Genomic DNA, 27,172 nt, shown 5'->3' on the forward strand with positions numbered 1-27,172 from the left:
GTACTGAAGTCTTTCTTCATAAGAGCCTTGAGGCCTTTTTAAAAAGGCGCTTGATAAAGAAGCGGACAAAGGAAAACTGAAATTAAGAGGATTTTCCAGTCTGTCTCTGGTGGCTGGTCCAGAAGGATGCCTCAGTTCCTGCTTCTCACCTGCCTCTTTATCACAATAACACTCGTGTCACCAAAGGGTAAGTCTTATGCCAAGTACATGGCACAATGTAATTTTTGTTGTAGGAATTTGCTGTTGTGTACAGGTTATTAAGAGCAAGATTCCAGAATCTTAAATATGGGTTCTAGAATAGTATAAAAGTCATGAATAACCTATGAAGATATGTTTTCAGAGAATTTCTCTTCCATGTGCCATTTAGCCTCTTGCCTGGGCATCCAAAATTTCCATAGATCTGCCATGTCCAAACAACTTTCCACAAGCCAAGTATTTCTTGGATATGTGTAAAAGAAATTCTAACCTCTTTATATTCTAGGCACTTTTATAGTTCCAACTTCAAGAGGGAAAAAAAAAAGATTTTTAGAGGGAAGGATGGAGTTTTTTTTCTTTAATGAATGCAAGGGACTAACTGTGCCCATGAAAGGAACAGATCTGAATAAATCAGTCTTCTGAGTCTTGACATCTGAAAATATGACTTTTGCACAGACTGAGTGAACTTTAAACTGTCGTCCTCCTCAGGCTTGGCACAAAACTGGCCAACATGGCAAAGAAAAATTTAAATTCCAGCTACTAAAAAATTTCTCTCTCCTTTCCCAGTATGAGTTCTAACTAGAAGAGAAAGTGAGAGGAGGTTAAGGTGAAGAGAAGTGTCCTTCTTGGCACTTTTGAAAAGCTGGGTGCTTAATTGCCACTATTTATTTATTCTGGGTAGCTCAGGCCTTGCTCTAGCACCTTCAAGAATATATATTAAAGGCAGTTCCCACTGTGGCTCAGTGGTAAGGAACCCCGCCCCCACTAGTATCCATGAGGATGCAGGGTTTGATCCCTGGCCTTGCTCTGTGGGTTAAGGATCCAGCATTGCTGGGAGCTGTGGTGTAGGTCACAGACGCAGCTCAGATCTGGTGTGGCTGTGGTCGACAGCTGCAGCTCCAGTTAGACCCCTAAGCCTGGGAACTTCCATATGCAGCAGGAGCAGCCCTAAAAAGACCCCCCCCCCAAGAAAATATGTATATATATGTATATATATGTGTATATATATATATATATATGTATATATTTATACATATATAAATAGGTTTGAGACCCTAAAGAGACATGGTAAACTAAATCCCATGTGGTGTCCTAGATCGGATCCAGGAACAGAGAAAGACATAGGCAAAAACTAAGGAAACCTAAACTATGGTTGAGTTAATAATAACATACCAACACTGGTTCATTATTTGTGGCAAAGGTACTACACTAGTGTATGATTATTTTGTAATATGGGAAACTGGGTCCCAATAGATGGGAACTCTTTGTACTAACTTCTCCATTATTCTCTAAATCTAGAACTGGTCTAAAAAAAAAATAATCTTAAAGATAGTTTTGGGCTAAGTTTCATCAGCCTGTATCTGCAGCCAGTACCGAACCAAGAATTGCTTAAGCCAAAGTCATCTCTCCCTTAATTTCCTCTCAGCTCTCTCCCCGTTCTTTCCTGGCTTACCCTCCCTCCAGCATCTCCTGTATCCTCCCATCAGACACCTTCTCCCTTCACAGATGTTTTTATTTTATTTTATTCATTTATTTTATTCTTTTTCGCAGCCCTTCTAAGACGTTTGACTCAATGCCATCAGAAAAGAAAAGGAGAACTTTGGGGGCTGGGGATTGGAGTCGAGGATAGGGCTGCTCTTGGGGAAGAGCAAAGAGAGAAAAGGAGAAGAGGCGAGGGAGAGGCACTGAGGGGGAAGGCGGGAAGTAAAGGGGGGGGAGAGGAGGGGCTTCCGGCCCCAGCGCGCGGGCGCAGAATCCCGCAACCACGACCACCCGAGGGGCAGCATCTGGAGTGCTGACTGAACTGTCGGCGACTCCCGATGTCCAGAACCAAAGGGCGGGGATGCATGCTGACCTTTGCTCTCGAACGCCCAGCATCCCGGGTTGGGGAGGGGCGGCCGGGCGGCTGACAGGCGAGCATCCAAGTAAAAACTGACCAGCCCTCCCTCTGCCAGCTGGTCCCCAATTCAGACTTTGAGAGAACCCCACTGGGCTGTTCTTTTTGAAGCTTTCTCACTTGAGAAGTGTATATGTGTGCACACACACACACACACACGCTTACATATCAGCAGTTCAGGATGCAACATTAGTAATGACCGAATTCCAGACTCCACACATTGAGTGACTGAAGGTAGGAATTTACACCCGTGGCCAGGTTATTAAAGGATTGAATTACTGCCTTAAAAGGCGGGGGGTGGGAGGGGGGGAGTGAAATGACTATATTTAATGTTAGAAAATATTGCACGGGTAACTTTTAAAATATATGCTTATTTTACAGAAGATAGTGGGTAAATTTCTCCAATGTGTGCCATGTATCTCCTGCAACAAGAAAGGAAGTAAACTTTTAACAGATAGCACAAGAAATGATAGTTTGATTTAAGGAAAAACTTCATAAATTGTGAAATAGTTATTGAGGGAGGTTTAGGAATTTCTGTAAAAGCTATTAAAAGTTGAATACCTAACCATTTCTTACAAAATTAGAGCCAAGGAGATGAACCAAATATTTCTATGAATTTGTAATCACCTGTGAAATTGCCCTGGAAACCTTTCTTCATAGGAGAACCACAGCTAGGAGAGCAGATGAAGGAATTTTTCCCTTCTGAGAGGGGAGAAAGTCTGTATGAGGACATTTCTCCCCCTCAAGGGACATCATACCATGATCAGGGCACAGTTGGGATACCTCAGGGACATTTTAAGGGGAGAGTTGTCCCTGCCACGTGTAACTCTGCAAAAGTGTTATTTCCAAAATATGCAATATCCTTCTTATTTCCTGGCCCAATCTGTTGTATTCCCAGTGAGGCTGTTAACATTTGGCTACACTCTCCTACATATCTCAAGTTTTGATAGTAAACTTGAGTTTGAAGTGTAGACTGGGAAAATCCAAAATATTTTCTAGACAACTTAGATTTTATGTTCATGGCCCAGCCACATTTATTGTGTAGTATTTGCTGACATTGCATTTCCTGCTTACAGAGTGTTATTGGCCTTAATATGAATTCCCTGCCTACAATGTCAATTAAGTCAGCCTCACATGCATTAAGAAGGATAGTTCCTTCTGGCTAACGCTCCTTTCTAGAATTTTTTGGTCTTCTTTGTAAGGACAATTTGCTCACCTTAATTCAGTGCTTCCCTGAAATTAAGAGAAGCAGTGATAATACTGGGGATATTAGTGTCTTCAGTCATTAAAATGTTTTTGATAATATATTTGCCATTATTATTATTATCATTATTTTTTTTTTCTTTTCAGGGCTGCATCTGTGGAATATGGAGTTTCCCAGATTAGGGGTCGAATCTGAGCTGTAACTGCCAGCTTATGCCACAGCCACATCACAGCCACAGCAACACCAGATCTGAGCCACATCTGCGACCTGCACCACAACTCAGGGCAACGCAGGATCCTTAACCCACTGAACAAGGCCAGGGATAGAACCTGCGTCATCGTGGATACTGGTCAGATTTGTTTCCACTGAACCATGACAGGAACTCCTTGTCCATATTGTTTATGCACTAAAAATGCAGACTTGAGATTTTTCTGTATTCTAGACAGTTTTGCCGTGGCTGACTGTGAAGACACAAAGTTCATGATATTTGTAATAAGCTGATGAAACATATACCAACATTCACATAGACAATATCTTTGGTAATTTCTTGGCCAATCAATTGTATATTTCAAGGCAGTTGACCTGTGCCAGAAGCCTTTTCCCTCTCAGTGGAATGAGCTTTACACATTCAGTATCCAGCCAAACTGCCCATTAGTGCAAATTCCATCCATGATCTTGCTTACAAATGATCCTCCAACCACTTTTTGAAAAATTCCAGAGATAAAGAGCTTACCACACTGTGGTACAGCCTCTCCATTACTGGGTAGCTGAACTGAAATGCACTTCCCAGTAACAATTTGTTCTTGTTGTTAACAGAATACCCAAGTCCTCTTTCATAAGCCTTTTCCAGATTTTTGAAAACCAATGCATTTTCTTCAGGTTTTTTTTTTTCTCTCCAAATGATAGTTCTCAGCTTCTTCTCCAGTAAATAATTGTTATGCTTCCTTCTAACTCTGGTCACCTTCCTCTGGACATCAAGTTTGTCCATTACTTTCGTAAAATATAGTCTCCAGGTCTGAACACTGTGCTTGAACTATAATCTGATAAGTGCAGAGTTCAGTGAAACTATAACCTCCCTTGGTCTGAACAACACTCCTCTATCAGACGATTGCTCTGGATCAAAGGTTTAGTCTAATGTGGACACAAAACCTTAAATAGATTTGAAAAAATTTTTCACATGCAAAAAGCATTTATGAAGTATGTTTAAGTCGGAGTTCCCATCATGGCTCAGCGGAACCAAATCTGACTAGCAACCCTGAGGACGCAGGTTCGATCCTTGGCCTTGCTCAGTGGGTTAAGGATCCGATGTTGTGGTGAGCTGTGGTGTAGGTCACAGACTTGGCTCGGATCCCGAGTTGCTGTGGCTGTGGCTGTGGTATAGGCTGGCAGTTACAGCTCTGATTTGATCTGTAGCCTGGGAACCTCCATGTGCTGCAGATGCAGCCCTAGACAAAAAGACAAAATATATATATATATAATATACAATAATATATATTTGTAAGTCATATACATATGTTTAATTCAACTTGAGGAATCTCAAGCTACTTTTGGGGACATCAGATTATTTCTTTCTCGTACCCCAAAAAGCCAAAATGTAATACCTCAAGGTGCACTCAGGCTATTTTCACTGGGATCTGAAACATCACAAGGTGCCTCTGAGATGTCTTTTTCATTCACAGCCCTAGACCCTTGTTCTGCTTACATCAGCCTGAATGAGCCGTGGAGGAACACTGACCACCAATTTGATGAGTCTCAAGGTTCCCCTCTGTGTGACAACAGTGTGGATGGGGAGTGGTACCGCTTCACAGGCATGGCAGGGGATGCCATGCCCACCTTCTGCATACCAGAAAACCACTGTGGGACCCACGCGCCGGTCTGGCTCAATGGCAGCCATCCTCGGGAAGGCGATGGCATTGTGCAGCGCCAGGCCTGTGCGAGCTTCAATGGCAACTGCTGCCTCTGGAACACCACTGTGGAGGTCAAGGCTTGCCCTGGAGGCTACTATGTGTATCGTCTGACCAAGCCCAGTGTCTGCTTTCATGTCTACTGTGGTCGTGAGTACCTTCCTTTCCCTCTCCCACAAGGCCACAGATGGCATCAAAGAGAAAGTGCCCCCTGAAGTTCAGGCCTGGTAGTATTTCAGGGCCTGAAGAACATTGATATAGGGAGTCGGATACCTCCAGATTGTAATTTCTGAGGTCTGTTCTTATATTGCTGAAAAATCCCTGAAGAATGGAAAGGGAAAGGGACTATGACTTTGATCGGTTTTATTTTGTCTTCATTCCATTCACATAAGACATTAGAAAGTGAAATGTCGATATACGTTACCTAGTGTGGATTTCCAACCTTTTTGAACTTGGAGGACCCCTTCTTAAGATCTATTTCAGGAGTTCTCATCATGGCTCAGTGGTTAATGAATCCGACTAGGAACCATGAGGGTGCGGGTCTGATCCCTGGCCTTGCTCAGTGGGTTAAGGATCTGGCGTTGCCGTGAGCTGTGGTGTAGGTCGCAGATGTGGCTCGGATCCCGCATTGCTGTGGCTGTGGCGGAGGCTGCCAGCTACAGCTCTGATTAGACCCCTAGCCTGGGAACCTCCATATGCTGAGGTTGTGGCCCTAGAAAAGGCAAAAATACCAAAAAAAAAAAAAAAAAAAGATCTATTTCAGGGAGTTCCCGTTGTGACTAAGCAGTAACAAACCCAACTAGTATCCATGAGGATGCGAGGTCTATCCATGGCCTTGCTTAGCGGGTTAAGGACTCCACATTACCATGAGCTGGGGTGTAGGTTGCAGATGCGGCTCTGATCCCGAGTTGCGTGACTGTGGCTATGGCGGCAGCTGTGGCTCCGATTTGACTCCTAGCCTGGAAACTTCAATGTGCCGCAGTGCAGCCCTAAAAAGCAAAAGCAAAAAAAAAAAAAAAAAAAAAAAAGATGTATTTCAGACGTCTGTATGGTAGCATTGTGCTTAGTATCCTCTGGTTTTTTAAAAGAATATATAAGGGGAAGAAACTAATTGAGATCAGAATACCTTTAAGTGAATTTTTGTGTTACTAATCCCATCAAAATCTATACACTAAAAAAAAATAGATTGCATAGAAGAATAGGACATAATGCTTATTTAATCTACAACTCATATTTGGTGAGCTTTTCGATCTGCGGCAACTCCATAGTCACCCAAGGGCCTGTGGATCTGAAGTCAGTACTCGTTGGTCTCAATCACAGAACATGTTCTGGGCAGTGTCTCTTTGCACTGGATTCTGTAAACCGTGAACAGCGAGAATTCTCTTGATGTTGGCTAGGAACTCGTACCCCAGGATTGAACTCCTGAGGCTTTCTCATGGATGAGATGGTCCTCTGGGCCTGTCCCTCATGAAAGGTTGTCTTTATCCTCCTGTAGATTTCTATGACATCTGCGATGAGGACTGCCATGGCAGCTGCCTGGATACCAGTGAGTGCACCTGCTCTCCAGGGACTGTGCTAGGCCCCGACAGACAGACGTGCTTTGGTAAGAAACTCATTTTGCAGTAGAAACAGGCTATTAGGAGCAAAAGGACAAATCAAAAACTCTTCCTGACTCAGAGCTCCATAATTTTTCCAGTTTGTGTCTCTGAACACTTGGAACGAAAGCCTCAAGCCAAATTTATGTCATATGTAGGGACAGTGTAGGACTGTGTTGTCTCAAACAGTTATGTATGGCCATGACATCCTCAAAATGTGGCTTATGTGACTGAAAAACCGAATTGTAATTTTACTTATTTTTAACTGAAAAACTAATGTTTGATTTGGTCATTGGAAAACTGAAAATGTATGGGACAACTTGAGTAAACTGTAAATTTGATGACTCTAAAATACAGATCAAGTATTTCTGATAAATATTTAGCATGCAATTTGAGACGTGCTATAAGTACAAAATACACACCAGATTTTGAAGACTAGTTAAAAAAATAATAATATCCCAATAATTTTAATCTTGATTATATATTAAAATGAAATTTGGGGACATACTGGGTTAAATGAAATATATTATTAAAATTAATTTTACCAATGTCTTTAACAGGTTTTTTATGTGGGAATTTTAAGTTACATGTGTGACTTGTTTTGTATTTCTGTTGGCTAGCTTTTATTGAGAATTATCTAAGAACCTGCACCTACAGCTTCACTAATATAATTTTGGTTTCTCTGAGCAGTCAGAAAGAGTCAGATTATTTGTAGGAAATTCGGAGTTGTCCAACAGGATACATGCTTTTTTTGTCTACAGCTGAAGAAGATAGAGTTGAAAAACCCAAGAGTGAAGCTCATCTCTTTTCCATTTAATGTTGTGAAGCTTTTTGTATTCAGACTCAAGTAGACTTAAAACAAGTCTAGAGAGAAAGGGGAGAACTGCCCCACACCCACCTCCTCTAGAAGAACAGTAGCAAGATCAGGACAGGAGAGGGGATCAGGATATAAAGGGATATAATAGCGTTCTGATTTTAGAAAAGCTTTTGTTCCTCAGTCTCTTTCATGAACCTACTGACCATCCTTAGGCCCGCCTGTAACAGTTGTTAGGGCTCTTGCATGGCCAATTTTGACTATGTGATTTAATGCAAAAAGGTTTGGAGTATGGGAGTCAGTGGTTCCTATAATCCCTCAACCCCTCACAAGTACACACACACACACCCACACACACCCACACACACATCTGTTGGAAAATATTTGCCTTCCTTTAAAGAAATTCATTTCTCTGCTTTGGTTTTAATATAACTTTTGAATAGGTACTGTATCCAAATGGCTCCCAAATTAAGCAGCATGAAAGGCATACAGTGAAATTTCCAACTCTCTATCCTCCATGGGTTCCATTACCCCCTCCTCCAACTCCATCCTTCATCCCAAGTAAACTCTTACATTATTTGCTTATGAACCCTTCCAAGGTTTCGTCAGCAGATATAAAAATACCTATGTATATATATATATAGGTATTTATATACATACATATATACACACACACACATATATATATATATATATAACTTTTCTAAACCAAAGGTCATGTATCATACACACCATTCACATCTCTTGCTTAACAACTTATCTTGGACATCTCTGCCTAGCGGGACATAGGGAAAAGCCCCTGCTTTTTGCCTGGGGTCTCTCTGTTGATTTCAAGGAGGTGATGTGGATTTCCTGAAAGTAGAGGCAAAGTTTTGTGTTTATGTGTTACTTTAGTTTTTGTAATGTAACAATTTAAATTATTTATTATAAATTATGTATTTTGGGGGGCAGAGAGAAGAGTATAGGAGAGTAATATAACAGACATCCATGTCCCCAGATTTATAGCTAAATTTTTCTAACTTTTTCTAAAATAAAAGTTTACAGATACAAATAAAGCCATCGCTCTGTCTCATTTACCCCTCTCAAAACCCTCCCTACCCACCTGCAGGAGTAATTACTGTGTTGAAGTTAGTATGTGTCCTTCTGGTTCGTTTTATTATTTATGCTGTACCCATAACAATATATATCATGGTTTTGTGAGTCCTTGAAAATGAACATTAAAATGATACCTTACCGGAGTTCTCGTCGTGGCACAGTGGTTAATGAATCCGACTAGGAACCATGAGGTTGCAGGTTCAATCCCTGGCCTTGCTCAGTGGGTTAAGGATCCGGCATTGCCGTGAGCTGTGGTGTAGGTTGCAGACGCGGCTCAGATCCCGCGTTGCTGTGGCTCTGGCTTAGGCTGGTGGCTACGGCTCCAATTAGACCCCTAGCCTGGGAATCTCCATATGCCGCGAGAGCGGCCCTAGAAAAGGCAAAAAGAAAAAAAAAAGATACCTTACCTCATGTGTGCATATCTATGAAATTGGAATCAAGTATTTAGGTTAGGCTGTAAATGACAATAAACTCCCAAAGAACAATGGCTTAAAAATGTAGAAGTGAATTTCTCTCGCAGGTAAAAAAAATCAGTCATAAAGTAAGCAGTCCAGGTTTTAGACAGAAGCTGGGACCCATTTACCAGTGTGGCCACCACCCAGGAAGACTGCTGGTGCCTCTGACCATCCACTCAGGCAGTAGAGGCCCAGAGGCCCAGAGGCAGATTCTAATCTTATCAACTATATTTTTCATTTCTACAAGTTTTATATGTTTGGTTTCAGCTGTGCCTTGTCTTCCTATACATTCTTTTATGTTAGTTACCTGCCTTTCTTTCACTGTTTAGTAATTTTTTAAATCCTTGTATTATGGATTTTTCTGGGTTACCCTGTTCTCTCCAGTCCAGAGCCTCCCACTTGTTATCTTGCCAGCTTTCTCAACCTGGATCACCTCCTCGTGTGTAATGTTTTATGGCAAACCATCTTCTGTTGTAATTGTTTTGCTGTGGGACGCCACTCTTATCACCTGGAAGTTTTCTAGTTTGCTTGTTTGTTTGTAAACCACTGAGCAGTTTTTCAAATGCTTTTGTCACAGAAGCTTTACCAGGTCCAAGCCAAATTTTGTATCAGTTTCTCTGTTTCAAGATCCCCACGCCATGTGTGAATTCTGAGTTCATATTTCACCCTTGGCAGGGCCTGACTTGGGCTTTAGTGAAGCCTTTTCTCTCTCCTACAGCCTCAGGCATTTGGCTCCTCACTGCTTCCCTGGACCTCGGAGCAGACTTCTCCCCCTTTCATTGTGGGGATACCTTTTCTGGGGGTCCAGACTTGAGCAGGGTTTCAGTTCCAGCCCATCTCCTCTTGTGGGCACAAGGCCATGCCATCTGTCACCTTGTGGGTGTTTAAACCCCAGTCCCTGGCTTATGTCCTATATCCAAACCATGACAAATTTAGCTCCTCAACTTGCCTTTTTTGTTTGTAGAAGGAAGGGGATCGACATATGTTGCCAACTGTGCATTTTTTTTTTATAGCAAGAGTCCATATCCTTCGTCAGATTCTTTTTTTTTAAACTCAATAAATTTTATGATTGTACAATGATCATCATAACCCAATTTTACAGTATTTCCATCCCAACTTCATCAATTCTTAAAAAGGTTAGCAATTATTGCTTAAGTACAATGCAGGACTATTCTGATCTTTGAAATAGATTTTGAGGGCAGTTGTTCATATTATCATAGAAGACTGCCTCACACACACAAAATTTATCAGACATATTCTCCTGCAGTGTAAATTCCTTTAATGCATTTAAAACACAATTTGATTTAGAAGTTTTCATTTATTTAGCAAATCTGTAGAAACGGGAGAAAGTGAGACTCACCAATACAAATAGGTGAACCCAGGTTAAAAGGAGCACTTCATTTCCCCAATAGTTTTGCCCTTAGCAGGGAATCAGTAGGCAACCGCTGCCTTCATTCCAGCAGAGGGTAGGTAGACAAATAACTGGGTTGCGGAGACCAGGCCAATAGAAGGGATCATACTGGATTGCAGGGAGGGACTTGGGTTGTGGAAAGGCTATGGACAGAATCTGAAAAGAAGTGGAGATTCTGCTAAGGGGCTTGGGAAAAGACTTTGAGGCTCAGCAGTATGCAAATGGTGTGGTTTCTCCTCTGCAGATGAAAATGAATGTGAGCAAAACAATGGTGGCTGCAGTGAGATCTGTGTAAACCTCAAAAATTCATATCGCTGTGAATGTGGTGTCGGCCGTGTGCTGAGAAGTGATGGCAGGACGTGTGAAGGTGAGATGGGTAAGAAGGGATTCACATCAAGAGTCCCAGCTAAGCCACTGGCTTATTCTTTGATGTGCATGAAACTGCCCAGCATCAGAAGAGAGGAATGCTCTGGCTGTGTAAAGAAGCCACAGATCACCATTACTGAGCATCGCTGCAGGACACTCGTGTTGAAGGCTGAGTGCTGTGTTGATTTTTGTCTCTAAGCTTTAGCAGGAGGGAGCTGTTGCATTTTGCAAGAAGAAGAAGAACACCACACTTTAATTTGAGATATGAAAACAGCGTATTCCATGTTTAATGTGCCCACGAATCACATGGGAACTTGTTAAAATGTAGATTCTGATTCAGTAGGTCTGGGGTCAGGTGAAGATACTGACCCCAGTATCAGTATCTTCTGGGGTATGCTATGCTGTGGATCCAAGGAACAAGATGATAGAAACCAATGTTTTACAGCAGTGTTTCTCAAACTTCCCTGCTGAGGAGGACCGCCTGGGTGCTTTTAAAGCTGGCCCATCCCAGGCCTCTCTCCTGGAGACTCTGGCTCAGTGAGGTGGCAGGGGCCTTAGTTTGTGTTTTTCCCATGTTCCATAGGTGAGTCTTACTGTCTTGGAAGTTTGGGAAACTGTTCTGCATGAGGTCATATTTTCTACTTGTATGCTTTGCATTTATTGGATATTAATACATTTGGGGAGATAAGTACAGTTATCTATTTTTTTAGTAGAAATGCTGTATACATTTAGTATAATTTTACATAATTAAGTAATAAAAAGACTTTGCGATGTATGTTAAATAACTGAAATGGAAATTGTCTACTATTATGATATGAAACTTAGATAATGTCCCTTCTCCAGGGCATATTTGCCCTTGCAAATTATCCTAACTAAAATGTCATCACTTCCACTTTAATAAGCCCAAATCTCATGACATTAGGAGTGGAGGGTTACCCCCCTCCCAAAAAAAAAGCCACACAACTCTTTGCAGATTATAGGAAGAGATAAATAGTTATTATTATTTACAAAGGACAGATGATTTATCTCAGAGGATAATTGAATTGATGGCATAATAGACCGTAATACTGCTTACAAGAGCTCACTTTATTCTAGTTATATTCAAAATAATAAAATATTACCCCAAAAGGAAAAATTAGGGCTAGTGCTCACAATTTATTTCATGCAACAAAGTTTGCATTATTAACTCAGGGACCATTAACCAGAGTTTCAAACTGCTATCTCTTATAATAAGACTAAATGAAATTTAAATTTTATCAAATAAGGGTAATGTCCTGAATCCCCCTTAAATTTTATTTTATGCAATAATCTTTTCATATTTGAATATTAATAAAATGTTCCATGAGAAACATTTGTAATTATCCATGAGTATTTTATTGGAAATATTACAGTTAATCCTCATATAACTTTAAAACCTAATAATCATTAACTGACAAGCAGTTTAGAAAATAAAATTTGAATATGAATTACACTTTAGGATTAAGATTCATATTTGAAACCGTTAAATTTTATTAATAGTTTAAACATATTTGTTTCTTTAGCTGGTCCATTAGATGAGCATGTCTTCTTTTTTAAAATAAAAACTCTTTTTAAGTAATTTTTATTATGCTCTTTTATTTGAAAGAATTATATTCTAGAAGGAAATACAGAACAGTAAAAGAAAGATAACTAAGATGACCCACAATCCCATTCGCCAGATATAGTCATTCTAAACATTTTGGTATATCTTCATAAGAGACTTAAAATTCTTCGAGAATTTTATATAAGAATTTCAATTTATGTTATACTTGGCAGTTTTATTTTTAATTTATTCATTTACTTTATGGCTGCACCTGCAGCCTATGAACATTCTCTGGATCGGGGATTGAATCCAAGCTGCAACACCTCACTGGGGCTTGAACCCCTTCTGCAGCAACCTCGGCCACTAAAGTCAGGTTCTTAACCTACTGAGCCACAGGAGGAACTCCTGTGCTTTGCATTTTTCGACCTGGAAATATCCAGAGTGAACATTTAGTCCAACCCCTTCATTTTACATATATTGAAATTGAGACCCAGGGAAATTAAATGACTTAAGGAGGATCATTCTTAAGAAAAAAAATCCTATTAATATTAATTTTAATATAGCATATTTTTATGATTCTTCTAAGCCATCGTATAGCATTTTCAGCTACTTCAAAAATCCATAGGAATACTTCTACATTTTTAACTGTACAGATTTACAAACAGGTAATAGCCTCATCTCTCCTAAATTTTTCAAAGATTAGTTTCTTGCACATTTCTCTGTTTCACAAAAATTGATTCAGCCCAAGTTAATTTATTGATATTCCAAACAACTAATTTTTTTTTACTATTATTGAACCGAGAGTTATAGCTATAGCTGGAAATTGGCTCATATCTTTCCTTGAGCATCTTAAATGATTTGAAAGCATTCCCTTTTATTATCTTACCCCTAGAACAGCAAGCTTTTTCTGCATAGACCAAATAGTAGATTTTTTTTAGGCTTTGTGGACTATACAGAATCTATTGAAACTAATCAACTCTGCCCTTATAGTGAGAAAGAAACCCACAGACAATAGGGAAATGAATGGACATGACTCTGTGCCAATAAAACTTTATTTACAACATGTAGCAGGCCAGAATTTGATAACCCATGATCTAGAAGATAATATCCAGAGCCCACAAAGATTATTACTTTTCCTCTGCTAATTATAACATTATGTGGTAGTTTATTCATTTTTCAATTGAATATTTTTCCTTTTTGTCCATTTGATTGAGTATGCTTTTTGAAAATACAAAACTTTTAAAAAGGAAACTTTAAAAAACTGCCTCATAAGAGGAATGTCACAGAGGGCTCTGTGGAGTGGAGTCCCTCAATGTGCTGTCAGCCCAAGGAACATGGCTCCAGTGCTGTTATTCCTGGAGGAGAGAGGCTGGTGACCCAACCAACTGGTAATAATTCTGATTAACTCTGATTTAGCTGTTCCAGGTGAATTTATATTCTCTCAGTTTCTTTTACATCCATAAGACTATAACATTTCAAATTGGGTGGATTAAATGTTAGCGCAATTAAGAAATGACTTCTGAGTCTTCCTCCCCATAGTTAGTCTAACCATGAAAAAAACAGACATATCCAGATTGAAGGGCATTCTACACAATGACCGGCTTCAATGGTTAGAGCTGTGTGTGTTGTAAGACTGCTCTTACATTTAATAAACTTCTCTGTGGATGTCCCTACATGTCTCAGTGACTGGTTTGGGCCCTGGTGATACTGTGATAAGTCAGGTATGATGCCTGATGCAAAGCACCAGTCCAAGAATCAGAATTCTTGGGGAAGAGGACTACAAGATCGTTCCCTTTTCTTTTGGTTTTTACTGCAGACATTGAAGGATGCCACAATAACAATGGCGGCTGCAGTCATTCTTGCCTTACGTCTGAGAAGGGCTACCAGTGTGAATGTCCCCGGGGCTTGGTGCTGTCTGAGGATAACCACACGTGCCAAGGTAGTGTATGGACAGGCTTAAGCTCTGCCCTAACTTCCGACCCACCCAACTCTTCACCCCCCCAAATCACCCTGCCTTCCTCACCCAAGTGTGTCAAGAGTCTCATCTTTTAGAATACCAACTCTTTCAGCAGTGTGTATTCACTCTGGAATCATTTTTAAAATGTTGCAAAAAATACATCATAACATTTACTGTCTAAATCAACTTTAAGGAGATAGTTCAATAGTGCTAAGTATATTCACAGTTTTGTGCAACAGATCTCCTGAGCTTTCTTATCTTGCAAGACTAAAACTCTATACCCATTAAAACAACTATTCCTCATTCTTTCCTCCCCTCAGTCCCTGACAACTGCCGTTCTACCTTCTGTTTCTATGAAGTCAGCTACTTTAGAGCCTCATATAAGTGGACTCCTACAATATTTATCTTTTTGTGATTGGCTTATTTCACTTAGCAAATTGTCCACAAGTTCCATCCATGTTGCAGCAAATGACAGGGCTTCTTCCCTTTATAAAGCTAGTCCACTGCATAACAGGGGTATGCAGATATCCCTTTGAGATCCACCTCTTTTTTTTTAGGGCCACAGGTGCAGCATATGGAAGTTCCCAGTCAGGGGTCGAACTGAAGCTACAGCTGCCAGCCTACACCACAGCCACAGCAATCCAAGTCGTGTATGCAACCTACATCACAGTTCCCGGCAACGCCGGATCCTTAACCCACTGAGCGAGGCCAGGGATCAAACCTGCATCCTCATGGATACTAGTCGGATTCATTTCCGCCACGCCACAACAGGAACTCCTGGAGGTAGTCTTGCAAGCCGTATTTAAACTGGCCGAAGACAGCTTCAGACAAACATAATGTAACAGAAAAGTTCAGAAAACATTAGGCAATAGACGTGTGGATCACATTAAGCAAGAGGAATGTCTCGGGAAGCAGTTGTGGGAGCCCTAGTTCTGCAGATGTATCCTTAATCCACTGAGTTAGGCCAGGAATCAAACCCGAATCCCCATGGACACTATGTTGGGTTTTATTTTGATTTTGTTTTGTCTTTTTGTCTTTCGAGGGGGCTGTACCCGCAGCATATGGAGGTTCCCAGGCTAGGGGTCGAAATGGAGCTATTGCTGCCGGCCCATGCCACAGCCACAGCAACACCAGATCCAAGCCGTATCTTCAACCTACAACAAAGCTCATGGCGACGCCGGATCCTTAACCCACTGAGCAGGGCCAAGGATCGAACCCACAACCTCATGGTCCCTAGTCTGATTTGTTTCTGCTGCACCACAATGGAAACTCCACTATGTCAGGTTTTTTCACCATCTGAGCCACAATAGGAACTCCTATACTATACCATTTTTATGTTATGCCTTCACATATTGTCCAAGAGTACCCAGAAGTATTCCTTTTAGGGTATTTGTAGAGTCTGAAGAAGTGAACGTTTAAAGAAAAGCAATCTCTTTATATTAAATTAAAGTGGAATTTATAGTCAGTGTTTATGGTTTACTGAGCAGTGCAAGGACAATTTGGAACACTTCCCCAAGTGCACTAAAACTGTTTTTATTACCTCTGTTTTATGAGGCGGTAATTAATGGTAAAGTCGAAGCAGTAGCATTATGTAATTTAAGCCTGTATCAAAGCAGTCTTGTTTTGTATTGCCAATAAATTGTGTTTGCACTAAAAGTTCATCCTTTAGGTGTTGCAGGGCATGGAGTTATGCTAGCCATATTTTGAAATAAATGTCTGTTGAACTGAAACTAAAACACAATATTTCCTCATTTGGGAAACAATATAATATTTGAGGAGCATCATTTGAAGACAACCTTGGGAGGTAGGAGTAGCAATTTGTTTTTTGAGCCTCATAGATTTCCTTAAGGCTGGAACAAACAGCTCAAGTTGTAAGAGGGTGAAGTTATGTCTCCTAGGAGCCTTCTTCCCCTTTTCCCAATTCTGCTTTCCTGCTTCTAACAGCAGCCCCTGTCCCCGCAGTCCCTGTGTTCTGCAGGTCGAACACCATTGAAGTCAGCATCCCCAGGGACCTGGTCGGCGGTCTAGAGCTCTTCCTGACCAACACTTCCTGCCGAGGAGTGTCCAATGGTACCCACGTCAACATCATCTTCTCCCTCAAGACCTGTGGCACGGTGGTCGATGTAGGTTCTTCCTGGAGGACCCTCGGGAAGTTACCAAATCCGGTTATTTGGGAGGTTGTTGACAGAGGTGTGCCGTGTAGCTTGTGTCATAGATGAAATATTTCCATAAGGAAGGATGGAACTCAAAAAATCATATGCCATTCATTTAACAGATGTATTATTGAGCATCTGCTGTGGTCCCAGCAGCACTGGGAGGACTGTGAGTTAGGAAGAATTCTGCTCTTTCTATTCTCAAATAGAACCATCTGTCCAACATATGCAGGCATTTTTCTGAGTGCATCAGCACCAGTACCGGGAGGCAGACCGTGTCTCCTCTGACCAGTTTTTACCTGAAAAAAGCGACTGGTAGAGATCTCCATGTATGAGATAGCAAATGAGTTCATGGATTGAGTCAGGTAGAGGTAAAAGGTTCGTACTTTCATCCAAGAATCTGGGTACAGCCCCAGGCTGAGGAGCCTGAGGGGTATGTGAAATAAGATTCCTGACTTCTAAGAACATACAAGGTAGTAGTGAAATGACATCACACACAAAATATAAATTAAAGGCCGGGGCTCTAATTGGAAGGTGGTGTAGGAGCCCAGAAAGAGACAGACACTGGAGCAGTCAAGACAAGTGGGCCTTGAATTGGGGTGGAAGCTTGTGTGTGGTTTAGGCAGGCGGAAAAGGAAAGAAAGAGCATTTCCAATGGGAAACAAGTGAGCAAGTCTCAGAGCTGGGAATTCTTGAGGCTTATGCTGAGTGAATGGGCAACACAGCCAGACTGGCAAGGAATTCAGAGTGGAAGAGGACAGTGGAAAAGTAGATATGGGGAGACTATACTTCAGAGATCTGCCTTGTGTGCTAGGGTGGGATGTTTGGGCTTTTCCGCCTGGGAATGAGATTAAGCAGGCACTCTTAGGATCATGTCAATAGTGAGTGAGATGGATAGAAAAAAAGAGGACCTGGATCCAGAAGATCAAGGCAGAGGCCCTTGTGACCAAATATTTACTGTACTCAGGGAAAATCAGAGAGCTAATCAGACTGGGGGCGAGACATGGAGGAGAGATTGGAGAAGTTCCCACTTGAGGCAAACTGTGTTTGTAGCCCTGTGGAGAATCGAATGGAAATGCCCCAGGATGAGTCGGAGTATCTGGCACTCAGGAGAGCGGACAAGGCTGGAGATAAGGAGCTGAGAATCATCCACATAAATGTGATAGCTGAAGTCTGTTTGAGTTGAGTACAAGGTCATGCTGCAGCATGATCACCAGTTCTAGGTTTCCAGAAAAAAAAAAAAAAAAACACACGTAGGAGTTCCCATCGTGGCGCAGCGCAAACAGAGGTGATGGGTTCCATCCCTGGCCTCGCTCAGTGGGTTAAGGATCCAGCATTGCCATGAGCTGTGGTGTAGGTCACAGACGGGGCTGGCATCTGGTGTTGCTGTGGCTGTGGTGTAGGCTGGCAGCTGTAGCTGATTTGACCCCTAGCCTGGGAACCTCCATGTGCCATGGGTGTGGCCCTAAAAAGACCAAAAAAAAAAAAAAAAAAAAAAAAGAAAAAAAAAGCAGAAGCTTTTCTTCTCTAAAATATCAGAGCTTTGAATTTGCTGATTCTGCATAGCTCAGGTTTTATGACTAACACTCCAAAGGAATGTGTGGGTTGAGCATGAAATGGTATGTAAAGCTCTGAACAGTCAAAACATCTTACTAAAAAGAGGAGAGGCAATTAAAAAAAAAAAGCTTCAGGCTTCAACAACCAAATCTTTCATACTTTCTGATGTAAAGAGAAATTTGGGGAATATTATGGTTGCAGGGAGGGGACTCTGTGGAAATAAACGTAGACTCTTTCTCCACTGGCTCAGGTGGTGAACGACAAGATCGTGGCTAGCAACCTTGTGACAGGTCTACCCAAGCAGACCCCAGGGAGCAGCGGCGACATCATCATCCGCACCAGCAAACTGCTGATCCCGGTGACCTGCGAGTTCCCGCGTCTGTACACCATTTCTGAAGGCTACGTCCCCAACCTTCGCAACACCCCGCTGGAAATCATGAGCCGCAGTCACGGAATCTTCCCGTTCACCCTGGAGATCTTCAAGGACAATGAGTTTGAAGAGCCTTACCGGGAAGCTCTGCCTACCCTCAAGCTTCGCGACTCCCTCTACTTTGGCATTGAGCCCCTGGTGCACGTGAATGGCTTAGAAAGCCTGGTGGAGAGCTGCTTTGCCACCCCCACGTCCAAGATCGATGAGATCCTGAAGTACTACCTCATCCGAGATGGGTAAGCAGGCTGCTTGGACAAAGGATTCGCCCCCCACCCTTCCCCGACCCGCCCGGTCCACACCCGCCCACACCCGGTCCACACCCGCGCGAGCAAACTCTTTTCCTAAAACCACGCTGCAGCCTTACGAGTTCCTATTTGGTTCAGAAGCCGAGCTCTTTAGTTCAGAAACCGTTTATGGACCTTTCGGTGGTAAAAACTGGTGAGGGAGAGGGGAGTTTAAAATGAGTGCAAGGGGTCTAGCTCATTTGGCTGACCTGATGCCCTTACCCAAGATGAAAGGACATAGGTAGAAAAGCAGATTTGATGTGAAAATATTGAATATGATCACTCCAAGAAGTAATATTGTATTGTAAATGCCCACAGGATACTAGAGGTTCAGTGGGCTGTTGGAAATGTCTATCAGTTGGACCCAAAAACAAATTCAAGACTAGAAACAAAGGACAGAGAATCACTCCTGTTTACAGTTGAAACTATAGGATTTTTTTTTTTTTTTTTTTTTTTTTTTTTTTTAGGGCCGCACCCACGGCATATGGAGGTTCCCAGGCTAGGGGTCGAATTGAGCTACAGCTGCCAGCCTACACCACAGCTCAGGACAACGCCGGATCCTTAACCCCCTGAGCGAGGCCAGGGATGGAACCTGCAACCTCACGGTTCCTAGTCAGATTCGTTTCCTCTGCGCCATGACGGCAACTCCGAAACTATAGCATTGATTAACTTGCTCAGACGGGGTAAAGCATGGGTGGCAGGTGGGGGCTGGAAAATGCAAGGGGCTGAGAAAGTGGAAACAGCAAATGTAGACCCCTCTTTTAAGAAGTTTGATAGTGGAGTTCCCGTCGTGGCGCAGTGGTTAACGAATTCGACTAGGAACCATGAGGTCGCGGGTTCGGTCCCTGCCCTTGCTCAGTGGGTTAACGATCCGGCGTTGCCGTGAGCTGTGGTGTAGGTTGCAGACGCGGCTCGGATCCCGTGTTGCTGTGGCTCTGGCGTAGGCCAGTGGCTACAGCTCCGATTCAACCCCTAGCCTGGGAACCTCCATGTGCCGCGGAAGCGGCCCAAGAGATAGCAACAACAACAACAACAAAAAGACAAAAAGACAAAAAAAAAAAAAAAAGAAGTTTGATAGTAAAGGAGAGAGAAGAAATACTTGGTAGATTTTAGGAGAGGAAAGATCAAGTGAAGTTTGTTTTTGTTTGCTTGTTTTATACATAGGGACTTCCATATTTCCTGAGGATGCTTGGATTGGGAACTTTGTGTGTCTCTGTGTATCTTTGGAATCCTAGCAGTTACCACACCCCCTTGCTTAATTCCCAGGAAAATTACACTCACTCCTCAAACTCAGTATTTCATCAGTTTCTTCTTCATTCTCAATGTCAGATGGGACATAGCTCAAGCAGGGTCAGGACTTGCAGCTTAGGAAGAGCGGAATGGTCTAATAAAAGCACCATAAGATGTGCCCTGGGTTCATGCCCTTTGCTAATTGGCCTGACAGACACTGAAATTTCTGCTTTGCTTTCATCTCCCCGGATCTCTCCCCACAGGAAAACTTCACCTGCTGCTGTCAATCTCCTGCAGTGATTTTTCAACCCCTGATGCACATTAGGATCAACTGAGAAGTATTTTTTTAATGTAGCAATGCCTCAACCTTGTTCTCTCTAGTCTTCTCTTACTGCCTTAATTCCAGCCCTCACTATCTCCCACCTGGACAGATAAAACACTTCCTAATACAGCCTTCCTCAGCTCCATGGAGCCCTGGTATCCAGTCAAAAGAAAAAAAAAAAAAAAGAAGAAGAATATATATAGTCAGATCCCTGCTGAAAACATTTTGATGGCTCTTGCTTTCCTCTGGTTGGTAAATTTAACTGTTTACCAGTAGGAATACTTCTAGCTTCAAATTCCTGTAGCCTCCTTAGCTTGTTTTCAGATTCTGGAAAATACATCATTCTGAGCTGCTTTGGATGGCTGATAGTGGCCTGGAGCCCTTTGGATTTCTTTCCATCCTAAAATGTTCTCCACAAAGTTTTAAAATAAAAAGTAGAAGTAAAGTATTATGATAAATACTCATTCCCTAATTCATTAGGCTAATATTTAATGAACTTTACTGCAGGCGTGGCATTGAGGTGAAGGAAGGGAGGTTTCTAGGTCACATCAGAAGGAATCAGAGAAAGTCTCATTGAGGAAAGAAACTCCAATGAATCTTGAAGGATCATTAAGAATTAGACAGGAAGAATACACATAACGCGGTTTGCTTATATTTATCAACTATTTGATTATTCATTGTCCAACTTCGATTTAAATCAGGCTGATTTCCCCTGATTTTTAACACATCTGATTCACCTCCCTCTAGTTTTAGTTTAAAGGCCTACGCTTCGAGAAGGCAAATAATTTAACATAAGCCTGAGCAAAGCAGAAAATTTATCTCCAGAAAAAGAAAAACATTGAATTCCAAATCAAATATCAAACAACTTTTTGGTAATCAGTTCTTTTAGATTCTCCTATATTATTGATACTTTCTTTTAGCACATGAACTTGGAGCTGACAAACTAGCATTATCTAACCACAGCAAACACCAAATCAAGAGCCAGAATTTGTCTTGGATTCTATTCTGTAATGTGTTACCTTGAAACAACTCTTTCTGCCACATTTTATCTTTCTCTCTCTCTCTCTCTCTCTCTCTTTTTTTTTTTTTTTTTTTTTTTTAGGGCCATATCCACGGCATATGGAGGTTCCCAGGCTAGGGGTCAAAACAGCTGCCAGCCTATGTCACAGCCACAGCCACGTCGGATCCAAGCCGCATCTGTGACCTGCACCACAGCTCACGGCAACACTGGATCCTTAACCCATTGAGCAAGGCCAGGGATTGAACTCACAACCTCATGGTTTCTAGTCGGATTTGTTAACCACTGAGCCACGAAGGGAACTCCTGCCACATTTTCTCTTTAAAAATAATAGTATTTTTACTACTCATCCATAAAAAAGAATGAAATAATGCCATTTGCAGCAACATGGATGGACCTAAGGAGTGTCATACTGAGTGAAATAAGTCAAAAAGAGGAAGATAAATATCATATGATATCACTTGTATGTGTGTGGAATCCAAAATATAATACAGATGAACTTATTTTACAAAACAGAAACAGATTTATAGACATAGAAAACAAAATTATAGCTACCAAGGGGGAAGAGCGTAGGGGAGGAATAAATTAGGAGTTTCAGATTAACAGATACAAGTTACTATATATAAAATAGGTAAACAGCAAGATCCTACTATAGCACAGGAAGCTATATTCAGTATCTTATAATAACCTGTAATGGAAAAGAATATGAAAAAGGTATGTATACATCTGCTGTACACCAGAGACTAACATAACATTGTAAAGCAACTACAATTTTTTTTCTTTAATTTTTTTTTTTTTTTTTTTTTTTTTTTTTTTAGGGCTTCATTTGTGGCATATGGAGTTTCCCAGGCTAGGGGTCCAATCAGAGCTGTTGCTGCCGGCCTACACCAGAGCCACAGCAACGCCAAAATCTGAGCCACGTCTGTGACCTACACCACAGCTCATGGCAATGCTGGATCATTAACCCACTGAACAAGGCCAGGGATCGAACCTGTAACCTCATGGTTCCTAGTCAGATTCGTTTCCACTGCACCACGACAGGGACTCCCCCCAAAATTTTTTTTTAATTAATGTATAGTTAATTTACAGTGTTGCATCAATTTCTGCTGTACAGCAAAGTGTATACTTCAATTAAAAAATATCCTTAGGTAAAGATAAATTGAAAATGGGAGTTCCTGTTGCGGCGCAGCGGAAACAAATCCGGCTAAGAACCATGAGGTTGCAGGTTCGATCCCTGGCCTCGCTCAGTGGGTTAAGGATCCGCGTTGCCATGAGCTGTGGTGTAGGTCGCAGACTCGGCTCGGATCTGGCGTGGCTGTGGCTGTGGTGTAGGCCAGTGGCTACAGCTCCTACTAGACCACTAGCCTGGGAACCTCCATATGCTGTGGGTGCAACCTTAGAAAGCGGAAAAAAAAAATTGAAAATGCTGAGACACTTAGATGAAGTGCCATTTTAACATCATGTTACAGTCATTATCATAGGTTCATAGGTAGTGGACTATAAGCTCTCTGACATCACAGACTATACTGTTCATCTCAATCTCCTCTGCAGCGCCCAGCAGAGTGTGTCACACAGATTAGATATGCACTAGGTATTTATGAGAGAACATAATTAGAAGGTGGTATAAATTCATTTACCCTCAGGAAATGAAAATGTGTACATGGACACAAGAAATAACGGGAACTGCATAATGTGTTTAGATCCTCTTCAGTGCAGGGCGATAAGGTACCACGGGCAACACAAGTCATGGTATCTTATTTTTTTTTTTTTTTTTTGTCTTTTGTCTTTTTTGTTGTTGTTGTTTCTATCTCTTGGGCCGCTTCCGCGGCATATGGAGGTTCCCAGGCTAGGGGTTGAATTGGAGCTGTAGCCACCGGCCTACGCCAGAGCCACAGCAACTCGGGATCCGAGCCGCGTCTGCAACCTACACCACAGCTCCACGGCAACGCCGGATCGTTAACCCACTGAGCAAGGGCAGGGACCGAACCCGCGACCTCATGGTTCCTAGTCGGATTCGTTAACCACTGCGCCACGATGGGAACTCCCGGTATCTTATTTTTAAACAATTTTATTGGATTTTTCAGCTGCCCTTTAACAGCAATTAGCAATGACCTAGAAGGTGGTTGTGTGTCGAGCAAGTATCCAGTTTTATAGTCTTTTATATCTGATCCCCGCTTTTTTATTGGCCTGGTAGGCGGGGAGCTATGAAGTATCCATTAAAAGGAAAATACAGTCGGGAAAAAAAGTTCCTTTTGAATTCAGAATAGAAACTATATAATAGATATAAAATACATGTGTAAAATAGATAATACATAATAGAATAAATAATACATGGGTGAGTCCTGGTCTTTAAGAAAAAAAATGGTTGATCAATGTTAAACCTTGGCCTCAAACTGGAGAATCTGTAACATCTCTTTTCCCCCAGCCAACCCTGTGGTGAGCCTAGGAGTTTCACTTTGAGTGACAGACCTGAGATTAAAGCCCAAAAGCCCTGTCAAACTAAGATTTAGCATTAAATTTGGGAAAAGAGGAATGAAAACATTTTGGAGGTGAATGACCCGTCCCCACTAGATCCAGTTATTCTCTAAGAAAGTCACATTTTTATGCAGCACTTTGTTGTACAAATTGGCATATGCTCACCTTTGGATCCCCTTCAGGAGTGAGTGTCTTTTAGGTGTCTGATGAATATAATGAAATCTAGTTAAAGAAAAGCCTTATATCGATAATAAAGTCTGTGAATGCAGAATTCCTGCAATATATTACAAATGAAAATTCAGCCTTACAAAGATACCTTGGTTTCAGAAGATATCTTTGAAACAAACGTCATTGCCATTGCTAATATTTCAGCACATCGACTTAACAGGAGGTCCCTTTGCCCAGTTTGTGGGTGGAGTGAATGAGAATGGGACAAACAGCGTTAATGAGCAGGGCTGTGTCTGAAGATGCCTTCTAGAGTCATTTTTCCTTCATTCTCAGAAATCTTGAGTGCAGCCCAGCCTCCTCCACCCAGTTTGCTTCTTCTTGGACCAAAATGTTGGACTGGATTGTTTTTCCATCTCTGTTTAAACAATCAAGTCTTACGTGCTATCCTGTCCTACTTCCAGCTGTGTTTCAGATGACTCAGTAAAACAGTACACATCACGGGATCACCTAGCAAAGCACTTCCAGGTCCCTGTCTTCAAGTTTGTGGGCAAAGACCACAAGGTGAGCTGAGTTCCTTTACCTCGTTAAGGTGTGTCTCCTCCCCAGCCTCCCACCAATCTGAGCCTTCCTTCTTGGTGTCCCAGTCTGTTCACATTCTACAAGCCTACGATTAGGATCTGCATCACCTCTGTGAAAAATACTATGCAACTGGCCATCCAAAAACTCAACACCCCTATGAATGTCACAATTATCTGCCCTCTCCCAATAAAATAATTGTGCTTATTCAAAGAAAATGCTATATGATTATAGTGTAAAATCCTTGTGAGCAGATGTGGTTGAAACAGCCTGTATAGTGGTCACATGGCAAAAGATATGGGATAATATCCACAGAAAAGACAAATAGTGAAAATGGTAGATATATGCCAATCAAAATAATTATAAGACTATTTTATATGTATTACATTTATAAAAATTAGAAATCCCAATTTGCAAGGCTACAGGGAGATACACAGGGGCAGTGTAAATTGGTATACTTTCTGGAAAGTTATCTGACGTGTGATGAGCACAAAATTATCATATTCGAAAAATTCCGATTCTGATAGCTTCTCAAAATAAACAAAAAGACAAGCATTATTTGTTGAATGTGATTATAGAGCACTGTTATAAGAGAGGGGTTGTTTATACCAAACAAACAGTATATCGATTAATGCAATATTAAGTAGTTAATGTAGAATAAAATATAGGAAAAGGAAATATGAAAAAGCATTGTCATAAAAATTTATATGCAGTTGAATATGATACTTTTTTTTTTTTTTGTCTTTTTGCTATTTCTTTGGGCTGCTCCCACGGCATATGGAGGTTCCCAGGCTAGGGGTCCAATCGGAGCTGTAGCCCCCAGCCTAAGCCAGAGCCACAGCAATGCAGGATCCAAGCCACGTCTGCTACCTACACCACAGCTCACGGCAACACCAGATCATTAACCCACTGAGCAAGGGCAGGAACTGAACCCGCAACCTCATGGTTCCTAGTCGGATTCGTTAACCACTGCGCCATGATGGGAACGCCTGAATATGATATATTTTTAATGTATATACATGGATAGAGGTTATGAGGCCGTGTGTGTGTGAAGTTTCTTTCTTTTTCTTTTTCTTTTTTTGATAGAGTTGTTAAAACACTTAAACAAGGAAGTTTGAGACCAATAGTCTTCTCCATGCTGCCTTTACATGCATTCATGTCCTGTCCAGCTACATCACTGTTCTAGAACACTTAGCTAACCCTGATCTCCCTCCTCAACTAGGGAGCATGCTTTGGGAAGTTACTTGCAGGAAGAAGCTTGCAGAAAGAATTTGTCCTTTTACACAGAGGTACATGGAAGCCCATGTTATGCCCAGACGTTGGGGTGAAGAACAAAGATTATAACGTTACTAGCTGTTGTCCTCACAAAAGTGTCTCCCGTCTCCACACAAAAGCAGAAGTTATGGATGCCGGGTTTTAAATCACCCACCTGCCTCACTGTGTTTGTCACCCTACTAAATGTGTGAATTTGGCTAAGTCCATTAACCTCCAGTTTCCTCCTCTGTGGAACAGAGATGGCATCTACTTCAAAGGTGGTTGTTTAGCTGAAATGAGATAATACGTGTGAAAGGTTTGGTACAGTGTCTGGCTTCTAGTAAGGGCCCCACGAGTGGCAGCTGCTATTGCTCTTTTTATTCATTATAACTCCGATCCTTCCAGGAGGTGTTCCTGCACTGTCGGGTCCTGGTCTGCGGGATGCTGGACCAGCGGTCCCGCTGCGCCCAGGGCTGCCATCGGCGAATGCGCCGAGAGGCAGTTGAAGGAGAGGATGCTGCTGGCCTGCAGAGCCAGATGCTGACAGGTGGCCCCATCAGCATCGACTGGGAGGATTAGGACGACCCAACGCCCGAGTTCTGCTTGGGGTTGCTGCCTGATTGGATTTCTTGCACTCTGAGAACACCAGCCCACACCCTAGAACACCATGCTGCTTTAAACCTCATACTGTGGCTTTAGACAAACTGCCAGAACCAGCTCACTCTGACTCTAGCCCACTGGGTCAGGAAAGGTCACCTCACTGCTACCCTACCTGTCCTCGTGGGGCTTCATCCTCCGGATGTCAGAAGCTGCAGGGGTACCTAGAAAGCAGCTCACCCCAGTGCCCCCCCTTTCCTCCCTGCAGTAGAACACCTAGTGTAGGATGCAGCAGCACCATTAAAATCAGAAGGTGAGCATAGTATTGCAAATTAGGAACTGAAAAAAATCAAATAGTTGCTTGAAATTATGACTTAAACACCCACTGACTCCTTAAGTATGTAAATAACCCAGAAATTTCCATTCAAATAAAGAATGGTTATAGGGGATTTGGAAGTTTATCAATATAAGTGTGTACTAAAAAAATACTATTTGGTTTTTCTCTTGCACCATATTTTCTTCTGAGGTTTTTATATTGTCTTAATTGAACTATTTGCAATTAGTGAATGTTAATAAATTCATTAACATGCATTTAAGTGGTTCAGTGACTGAACTATGGACAAAAATAAAATGTGGAAACCTTTCGGCATTTTA

At 41.8% G+C, this 27,172-nt stretch overlaps 1 protein-coding gene across 3 annotated transcripts; it reads left to right on the forward strand.

Moving 5' to 3' along the window:
- On the forward strand, nucleotides 1–27,109 carry OIT3 (oncoprotein induced transcript 3). 3 transcript variants are annotated; one of them, XM_021072055.1, is made up of 9 exons: nucleotides 2–187; nucleotides 4,976–5,350; nucleotides 6,696–6,803; nucleotides 10,815–10,937; nucleotides 14,314–14,436; nucleotides 16,417–16,577; nucleotides 18,415–18,830; nucleotides 24,553–24,652; nucleotides 24,736–24,885. In XM_021072055.1, the coding sequence occupies exons 1-9, from the start codon at nucleotides 127–129 to the stop codon at nucleotides 24,763–24,765; spliced, it is 1,497 nt and encodes a 498-aa protein (XP_020927714.1). In that variant the 5' UTR covers nucleotides 2–126; the 3' UTR covers nucleotides 24,766–24,885.

The sequence above is a fragment of the Sus scrofa genome, chromosome 14 (assembly GCF_000003025.6).
Source record: "Sus scrofa isolate TJ Tabasco breed Duroc chromosome 14, Sscrofa11.1, whole genome shotgun sequence".
Classification (NCBI taxonomy): domain Eukaryota; kingdom Metazoa; phylum Chordata; class Mammalia; order Artiodactyla; family Suidae; genus Sus; species Sus scrofa.

What these genes read in the sequence shown, in the direction of transcription:
- OIT3 (XM_021072055.1), top strand. Translation starts at nt 127, where the DNA reads ATGCCTCAGTTCCTGCTTCTCACCTGCCTCTTTATCACAATAACACTC. An exon ending in CGACAGACAGACGTGCTTTG is followed by an intron (nt 6,804 to 10,814) that starts GTAAGAAACTCA and finishes TCTCCTCTGCAG; the next exon opens with ATGAAAATGAATGTGAGCAA. An exon ending in CCTGTGGCACGGTGGTCGAT is followed by an intron (nt 16,578 to 18,414) that starts GTAGGTTCTTCC and finishes CCACTGGCTCAG; the next exon opens with GTGGTGAACGACAAGATCGT.